Genomic DNA, 9,922 nt, shown 5'->3' on the forward strand with positions numbered 1-9,922 from the left:
GAGAGTTTTGGCAACTGCTCCTTTTATTTTCTTGACCGAGCAACCTACTTTGGCTTTGACAACATATCTTCATCCTTGGTAACAAAACCTTAGCGATAACTCACAATACAGAATAGGGGCCCCTCGCCGAAAAGTTAATGAGAGCCAGGAACAATTTTCTCGATATTTTTCCTTGAAAATCGTTCTGTGTCAAATCTACCGGGTTCAGGAAAGTATTTAGGATCGCTTACACGCACACAAGGAACACAAGACCTTTAATATGCAGTTCTGTGGTTCCGTTTTCAATCGACCTTATGTTCCATGAGTCCGCGCACTTAAGAGACTTAGTGGAGCGTGCTGGGGTGACCTTTGTGAAGGTAACGTGTAACGTAAAACTGCACCACAGCGATACTGCATTCTATGACGCAAAACTGCTGGAGTGCAGCCCTACGTAACCCTTTCGCATCTTCATGAGAACACCCATCCATTGGCACTTGGTATCCGCAGGACCCGTAACCTTAGAGGTACTGCACTGGAGGCGGATCCAGCAGTTCGGCGACACCGAATTTCCTCCATTTAAACAACCTATGCTAAATAATCGATTCTTGTCGGAACACCTGGTCCCTCCAAGAATCGATACATTTCCATAGGTCTAAATGGAGAAAATACTGTGTTGCCCATTGGCTGGATCCGCCAATGCACTGTACCCTGCCTACCCCACCTAGTTTCCGAAGTGCGGACGCACGGAACATAGGGTCGACCGAACCGATCTCCAGAAAATCGACATTTCACTGTATAACGATTTTTCGAGAATAATTCAGGGTGATTAATAATAATGAATAATTCAGGGAGATTAGTGCATGGGATAAAAGAACTGACGCCACTTTTTCTAATGCCTCAGACATTGTAGAGTCTATCGAACTCTCGGGAATCATAAAAGTGGCGGAAGTTGTATTCATACAATTCAAAACGACAGAAAGTATATGGTCTTATTTTGTTTATATCGCCTTGAACTTTACTCAAATCGGACAGTTAGTTTACCGAGGTTTATGCCAATTTCTTACATTATATTTAAAAAAAAAAAAAAAAAAAAAAAAATTCAACCTTGACCGTTGCAAAGGCAAATTGATACCATATGCAGCAGGTGATGACCTTCAACGATTGGAAACAGTCGCTACCATTTGTTTTGTGAATTTTAGGAGTCTACGAAGAACGAAGGTCTCATCGGTGCCGGTGCCCCTACTCTCCTCCACGAGGGTATTCTAGTAACGGTTAGATTCTCCGTTTGATGCAGAGCCAAACTTCACCTTCCGGACTCAGAGTGAAAGTTTTCCGGTCAAATTTGAGTGGATTTTTAGTCTTAGAACATGGATGTAAGGAGTATTCTGACAATATGGTGATAAGCATATCCTTGACGTTCATCATAGCCATCCGGTTTGCTGAAAAAAAGAGGAGAAAAGTCTTAGATAGGTAGCGAGTCTAACAGATCTTGCCTATAAACAGCTCCTTACATAAAAATAGACTGTGTTCTCAATATTGTAGGTGCCAACTTCGCAAAGAAAAATTATAGGGGCTGGTTAAATTATCATTCAACTCTAGGTTTAATGATGAAGTTCCCGTTGCGCTCAAACAAAAATCTTGCCGAAAAAGATTGAGATCAGCAATCGAATCAACATTTTACAGAATAACTGTTGTCTAGTTGCCCTATAGTAGTAATGAACAAAGTTGATGTCTTCAGCTATATTTTAATTATATTTTTAAGACATTCACCTAAAATTATTCTGAATTTCTAATGTCTAAGATCAACCAGCCCATGTCTAAAATAAACACATTGAGTACTTCAAGATCACATTTTGAAACACTTCATATAGCATCTAATTTTTTCGCACGAATCAATTATTCCATTGAAGCTTTCGCTCTAGTTTAGGCCTCTGAGCCTGGAACGCGGTCGGTACATCTATGTAGACCGTACCTTTTTATCCAGTGCGGTAAGTAGTTTATTTGAAGCGTCAATATCTGGTCCGCACGCGCGAAATTCGTGGGGCACTGGCTTAACAGGCTTTCAAGACGCACTTAAAATAAGGCCCTACACTTCATTTTGTCAAGTAAATTTATTTGGCACAAATCTTATGAGTATGCATGTCTGAGCTGTTAACAAGCAATAAATGCTCTTGAAAATGTGTGTGACCTTGCGGACATCAAATATTTTGTGCGGTAAGAGACATCATGTCGTGGAACATTTCTTACTGATGACACGTGTACTTAGCTGTTCTGGAGAGGAAGGTATCTCTCTGGGGAAAGAAAAACCTCCGTAAATCTTAATTCAAAGCAGTATCAACAATTATATTCTAATTGACGGGGACCAAGTAAGTCGTGCAAGCAAATGCTTCAAATTTCACTCTTTTATTGTCGTAGCTTAATTTTCATAACATCAATAACCTAAATCACGTCTTACGGGAATGCTCAAGTAATGCGTGGCGCACTTTGTAAAATTTGTCAATTTAATTCCCCCGGAATGCACCAGCAATGAGCGCAATGAAATCTTGAGCCTATCTTTTTCAAACATAGTTGATGCCTGTATATGAAGTCATCCTTCCCCATTTTTAAAAATGGGAAAACGGCAGAATTCAGAACTTAGACTTACAGGGCGTTTTTCATGATATCTCGATTCAGAAACACACAAAAAAGTCACTGAATCCATGAATATCTTCAATGCTTGGCTTTTTATGCAAAGAGCTTAACTTAATGGCGAGCTTGAAGGGGAAGACAATATTACTGGATTCTCTGGTTTTCAGAAAATATCGACTCTCCACGGATCGGTAGCGTTATGCAACTCCCGAGCCCGAGCTTGATCCCCGCCCCTTCACCCCCTGAAGTTTTGTGAAATAGGCTCAGACTCTCATCTAGGTACGTGATGTCAAGTGAAAGGTGTAATAAAAGTTATATTGCCAAGTTTTAAAAAAATGATAAGTCTCAACAAAACCGTTTTTATTTTGTAGTTACTTCGGAGGGGATAAAGACCTTAAAAATATAAAAACTTTAAAATGAAAAAATTAATACCAATCTGAAATTTTATTACCAATGCAAAATCGTGGCCCTTCACCGAAGGGTAAATATGATCCAGGTACAATTTTATCGATATTTTCCGCTGAAAACCGCTCCGGATCAAAGTTTTCGGGGTTTGGAAAGTACTTCGGATCGTGGTGAAAACCGATTGTTGGAATCAAAAGATCAACTCCCTTCTCTATCACAAAAGAGGAGTTAGGCACGTTGAAAGTCTCTGTGCATTTTCTCACCATTAATCCACCAGGTGGATGTTTCCGGAGAGTTTCTGCGTGGAAAAAAATATATGAATTTAAAGAAAGAAAATGAGCGTTAAAATAAAAATAAAAATTACCTAATAGAAGGAATGATAGTTTGAATATATGAATATGTATACTCTTGATACATAATAATACTTTTTCCCTGATCTACTTAATTTTATGAAAACATAATAATTTGTTGATCGGTCGGAGATCAAACTTCAATCCTCAGGAGCTGTTCATGAATTACGTCACCCACCCCAAGGGGAGGGGGTTTCTTGGGGGTCGGAAGATGCGTGGCATGTTGGTGACAACTAGGGAGGGGGGGGGGTTGAGCGAAAGTGATGGACCATGTATATCCTAACTTAGTGTAATCTTGTAAATTCAAAAGCGTAGCATGTCTGTATGAAAATGTCTCACTGAAGAAAGAAGCTTAACCGATTTAAAAAACGAGTATATTACCTTGAATCGGAAAACAGTGGAGCTTTGAACACTCATAGTGAGGAAAATTGTGGATTGTAGACTTTTCTTACGTGTTCAACGTTATTTATAAGTCACTTTTTAACTAAGGTTGAAGGTTTACAATAGTCTCACATCTACGCAAAAAGGGGAGAAACGCTTGAAATGACGTAATTTTTAGGGAGGGGGTGTCTGGGGGTGAGTGACATGTAGGTGACGTAGGAAAAGGGAGGGGTTGAAAAGTCAGGAAAAATGGGTTGCGTAATTTATGGACGGCCCCTACATCGATTATAAGCTTAATAGGGTTTATCTCGCACATTTATAAAACGAAATCGAAATGAGGAGCGTACCGCTGATAACTTGCGTCAAGTATGAGAATTTTTTCAGGTCCGCAAATTGTATTTCATTGCCAGATCCATTTTTGACTGTCTGAATTTCTTTAAAAACTCTATCCTGAATCTCAGGATGATACGCTAACTCGTAGAGGCAGAATGTTGTCGTAGCGGCCACAGTGTGAAGTCCAGCCGCAAGCATGTTGACAATTGTGCTTGCCACGATATTTTCAGTGAACACAGAGTCTGAAATTAAAAAAAGGAGGGCATGAAAATTCTAAAGAGTGCGTTAGCTTCTTCGAAAGCAGGGCCGGATTAAGGGGGTGGCCACATGGGCCGCGGCCCATGGCGGCACATCTAAGGGGCTGCAAAAATTCGCAATTTTTTAAAGTGTAGGTATAAAAAAATCGGATTTATAAAAACAAAATTACAAACAAGAAAAGACGACAAAATCTCTCATTTCCTGACAGTATGGTAATTTCTAATTTTGTCGTCTCTTAGTGATACAAGAGACAGCACCTTCAAGAAGTCGAGTTAAGAGAGAGACCAAACACGCAATTTGGCCTGGAACGGCGCGACTTAGAGAGAAATGATAAGGAGGACTTGAAATGAAAAGGAGAAGCCCTCGGCGCGGCGATCGGCATGTAACACATATAAGCACTTACAAGACTGCACGAATACTTCATGCATTGCATCAAACACAGTGCGGTCATTGCGGTCAGCGTGAAACGGATAGCGCCTGCAAGAATGCATGAAACCTCACGCATTGCGCCAAAAACAGTGCGGTCAGCGTAGAACGCATAGCGCCTACAAGACTGCGTGAATACTTCACGCGTTGCGTCCAACACAGTGCGTTCAGCAGCCGTCGGCGTGAAACGCATAGCGCCTACAAGACTGTCGGAATACTTCACGCATTGCGCCAAATACAGTGCGGTCAGCGCGGCGCGGCGGCGGAAGTTAAAATTATTAAACCCTCATTTATGTTTGTTCTTTCATAATTTTTTCGTTCAATACTAACAAATGGAACGCCTCCAGGTCTTGTCCACACAGAGATAGGTTTACGGAACTTAACTTTCGCGCAAAGTTCTTATGCTCGTCAAAGCTTTCTGACTTTTCATATTTTACTCTATGTGTAATTTAGCTTGCGCACTTAAGTAAGGCATTGAAAAACTTAGGCATCTATGAAGGACTCTTGAAAATGAAATAAAATTTGAAATAATATGTCTGCATTAGGAGAGACTCGTCGTTACTGTTGGACGTCCTTATGCTAAATGGAACTATGATGTACGCAAATCCTGCACACATAGTTCCTTTTAACATAAATATATCCAGCTCTTTACAAAATATTCTTACGCTAATTTTGATTTTTTGTTCAACGATTATTGCTTGAATTCAATAGTTTTCCCCCAAAATGAGTTGTGCATTGGTGATGATATTTGTCAGTGGCCTCATCTGAAACACATTTAACTAAGCTTTTCCTTTACGCTTGAAACATTTTAAAGTTTTACTGCTCACAAGTTTAAACGAGAAATAACATTCATTCGAACTGGATATTTGTTCATGATTGGCGTAATAAAACGATTATTTTGCTTTGTGTCTCCTCTGTTTAAGAAATGAATGCACACGCATGTATCTAGCGCTCTTTAAAGTTTAAAGGGACCTTTTAAACTTAGGGGAAAGACCCTAAGGGAAAATTTTTAATACCACTCTCATAGTCACTAAAACAAATACCAAAGTGAATATAAATATGGATATTTACTTACCCTCGTTTTTCAATGGCTGTGGCACTCCATTTAACATGGTTTCCCCTTCTTCTTGTTCACCTTCAGTCTCAGCACGACAAACATTAATTAAATATTGGAGAAAATCTTTTCCGGATGATCCGTTTTCGTTTCTCGTCTTTATGGCTTGATTGGTTACTGAAGTGATGAAGTTTGAGATATTGGAGAAACACCTCGAGCGAAAAAGCCTCGCAAGACTTGGGTGGACCATGGAGAGGAACAGTTCCATAGATCGCCGCCAACTGCTCCTGAAATAATATTTTAAAGATTCCATCTGTTTTTTCCATTTATTTGTGACAAAATAAATTACTGAATAAGTCAAATTAGGGAGTAGGTCCCATTTGATTAAAAGAAAAATCTGCTAAACTTCTAGATGCATTTTCTCAGAAACTTTTAGAGTTATAAGCCTGAAGACATGCAAATATGACTGTTAGCTACAACAGTAACCGGAGATATAAAGATCTATTTAGTTAACGTTCCTATTCAAAAGTTGAAAGTTTGGCAAATTGTTTTGCAACTTTTTTGAGTTATATTTAGGCACTAAAAAAGGTTATGTGTCCACACTCAAAACTCTGGTTCCATTTATAGCCCTAATTTCAATAAGGAAAAAGTTTTAAAATATTGCATTTTCAGTTTCCAAGAAACACGCCAGAAGAAGGTAAAAATTCTTGAAAAAGAAAAAAGAAGACTCATAAATCTAGATAAATCTATTTGTAGATGAGCGCTCTTCATGTTTGACAAAATTTTAAGCAAAATAGTGATTACCTAAAGCATTATGTTTTCATTGTTTAAATAATGTTGGTAAGTTCTTTATAATTGTGAAGCTAAAGGCATCTCCTATAAAAGCAAATAGAATCAAAGTCAATTTATTTTTTATTTGGGACCTATTAATGTACCTTTTACCTAAGAAGTTATTCAAATTCTTCATACTTTTCATTCATTTCTTGTCACTAAGGAGGATTAAATGTTTGTTTCATAAGAGTCTGGAGTTAGGGCACGTTCTTTTTCCCTCGTTCTCAAAGTGTACGTGTAAATAATATTGGCCCCTGGATTCTGTACCCTACGAGGTAGTTCAATCATTTTCGATGTAACTTGAAATACATTAAACAATATTCAATTTTATTGACCTCAAGATTTGCCTCTAAGAACACGGTATTTACCGTCAGAATGACCGCTTACCTCATAAATTGATCCAAAATCTTCTTAATTTCACAGTTTTGAGGGTCTTTGATTGCATTACATTCGCCGCCCAGGCCCCATGCCCCTATCACATCCATGGCGTATCTACTCACGAAGTCATCAACATCAACTATAGCTTCATTTTTGCCTGAGCATAACCTCTCTAGGTAAATCCTGGCCTCCACAGCGTAGCTTTTGTTAGCATCATACATAAAATTGAGCTTGACCGAGCTAAAGGCCGGTGAAACTTTGGCGCGAACAATGTGCCATCGCTCGCCGGTTAGAGAAAGGAGGTTTCCGGACAAGTTCCTTGCTTTCTCGTCGGGTGGCGAATTGCGGTCGTGGAAGTTGGAGAATCCTTTGACGATCCAATCATTGACCATTGTGGGGTCTCGGAGCATGATTGCTGGCCGGAGACCCTGATACATCCCGATAAAACTGTGACCCTCCGTAGCCTTGTAGTACTCGCTCACGATTGTGGAAAACCTTTTGATTTGAAGAAGTTGCACAATAAAGTTGGGTAGGCATGTCAGGATTGAAATTTCGGGAACGCCGCGCTTATTCCAGTAACTAAACTTTTTCTGGATGAGGAACCATACATAGAGAGCAACACTGATGCACAGTAGCGCTAAAGTAACTTGTGAGTTTACTACACTTGTTAATAACTCCATTTATTTGTTCGTTGGTACCTGGAAAACGAAATGAAAAGTGAAGCTTTCATAGCAGAGGGTCCTTCTTTTCTTTGTTTTCATAAACTTTAAAGTAGTACCATGACCGAAGAAACTTAATTCTGATGCAATGTTCTTTCAATCATGTTAATTTACTGTAATATCATTCTCTGTAAAATAAATGGGGCAATTTAAAAAGAAAGGATTTCATCTTAGTGGTACTTTTCGCTCAGACAAACCGTGCTGATTACGGCTCGTATGGAACCGTCAAAATACATTTTCCATGCTGCACAAAAGTCAGATTGAGGGTATTGGAGCTCTAAATTTTAGAATATAAATCATTTTTTCCAAGAGGACCTTGTTTGAACTTATTATAGAACATATTTGGCTACAGACTTCTTTGTCACCCGAATTTTTTTCTTTTTCTTTTTTATTGCGATACTACTTTAACCGTCTAAATCTGGCTAATTTCACAAGAGCCACACAAACACATAAGACAAATGTGAAAGAGAAATATTAGATGAATACATGGAATCTTTAATTGGACAAATGTGTATTAAATTTGAAAGTGATTCAAACATAGGTGAGAGGGAAAACGTAACACGCCTCGTAGGTAGAGCAATCATTTTCCTTGTAATCTGACTAGCATATGCCAATTATGCTACCCATCGATCGTTTCTAATTACAATGGTTCAAAGCGTCCGTAGTTGTTTGAGCTTTTAAGCTAGATTGACACAGGTGATTGGTAAGGGGGGGTTTTCAAGATACCCCTCATATGAGGGAAGAAGATTCCTTTTTACCGAGCACCATTCCCTTTTTATGTGCAAATTCGTATTCGAAGATGGTTTTAAATCTATAGTCGTTGTCATACGACTTACAAAATTAATTGTCATAGAAAAATTAAAGACAGAAAACAGTGAATTTCAATGTTTTTCACTGTCATTCAAAAGTAAAATGACAAATAGAAAGTAAAAACCCAAAAATTCGTATTACTAACCTCGACCAGCAACAGCTCTGAAAGACTTGAAATCTGAAAAAAAAACTTACCTCAACTTAATTTCCTAGCAAACAACGTCTGTTTGTCTTTTATGAAAAGCAGTGGAAAACTAACTATTTATTGCAGGTATTATACGGTCAGGAATGCTCACTTGAACGAGTCTTACCTCAGCCAGATTTCCTGGGCAACAATGTCTCTTCGTCTTGAATGAGAAGACGTGATAACGAAATATTTATTGCAGGTATTATACAGGCAGAGCAGCTCATCAACTGATGCCGACTTTTCAAGCATCATCAAGGGGCTTAAAGTTCATTCTTACGATACAAGAAATTTCAAGTATTAGTCAAAACACGAGGGGGAAGGAGGTTGAATTCTAGTATTACGCACTGAGTATGAATCTTAAAAAATAACGCGTAGTTAAGGATAACAGCCCACGATTTTCGTCATCAACCCCGTCAAAGACAATTTGGGGGGGGGGGGGTGCTCGACTCGTCATACTCGGTAGGAGGTGGGGGGGGGGCTGCATTTTCAGTTAAAAAAGTTTCAACCAATATGATATCCTGAATCGTTTCATATCAACTATAAATCTTTTTTTCACAATGATCGAAGACATTTTTAAAGTAAGCAGCGTCGACTTGTGACTGGAATTAAATTAATAAACTTAGCAGACGAATTTAGCTTGAAATGAAGGAATCAGAAATTCATTGTAGATATTGTTTTTTGTAGGTGTACTTTGGAATTTGAAACTTTTCCCTGTATTTTAAATGTACTGAAATTGTTTTAACAGCTTTTAAAATAATTAGAATAATTTCTCAGGTAAATAAGTAATCACGATATTTTTTCTGTGAGTTTCATCTTAGGCGCATCGTAAAATATGGTCCATAGATAGGGAGGTTCGACTCTTTTAAACTTGTTTCAAGGCTTTAATCTAAATATTTTCCGTTCAGTTTTATGATATGGTAATTCAGGTATCATTTGTTGCGTGTGATGATACCTGAATCATGTCTTAAGAGCTTTTTCAAGATGTTTGGCAGTAAACAAAGTTGACAGATGCACACGCGGACAATTGTTTGGACCTTATCCTGTCCCCCGACACTCCCTCCTATGAAAATCATCGGAAAAAAACAAACGAATGACTCACGTTTTTAAAAAGCAGAGTTTTACTAACACATACTTCTTTAAATGCTCGTTGTACACAGTACATACAGTATAAGAGACACTGTCC

General features: G+C 38.5%; 1 protein-coding gene across 3 annotated transcripts; it reads right to left on the reverse strand.

Moving 5' to 3' along the window:
* Nucleotides 1-962: 962 nt before the first annotated feature.
* LOC140224218 (cytochrome P450 6k1-like) lies at nucleotides 963-9,153 on the reverse strand. Of its 3 annotated transcripts, none has more exons than XM_072297939.1 (6): nucleotides 8,864-9,153; nucleotides 7,033-7,721; nucleotides 5,836-6,101; nucleotides 4,091-4,318; nucleotides 3,059-3,310; nucleotides 963-1,418 (listed from the first exon to the last, which is right to left on the reverse strand). In XM_072297939.1, exons 2-6 carry the CDS (start codon nucleotides 7,701-7,703, stop codon nucleotides 1,252-1,254), a joined length of 1,584 nt encoding a protein of 527 aa, XP_072154040.1. In that variant the 5' UTR covers nucleotides 7,704-7,721; nucleotides 8,864-9,153; the 3' UTR covers nucleotides 963-1,251. The 3 variants fall into 3 exon arrangements, with proteins under 3 accessions (XP_072154040.1, XP_072154034.1, XP_072154032.1); XM_072297933.1 differs by having other exon boundaries at nucleotides 8,748-9,153; XM_072297931.1 differs by having other exon boundaries at nucleotides 8,698-9,153.
* Between the last annotated feature and the right edge of the window lie 769 nt (nucleotides 9,154-9,922).

Source organism: Bemisia tabaci, chromosome 1 (assembly GCF_918797505.1).
Source record: "Bemisia tabaci chromosome 1, PGI_BMITA_v3".
Lineage (NCBI taxonomy): Eukaryota > Metazoa > Arthropoda > Insecta > Hemiptera > Aleyrodidae > Bemisia > Bemisia tabaci.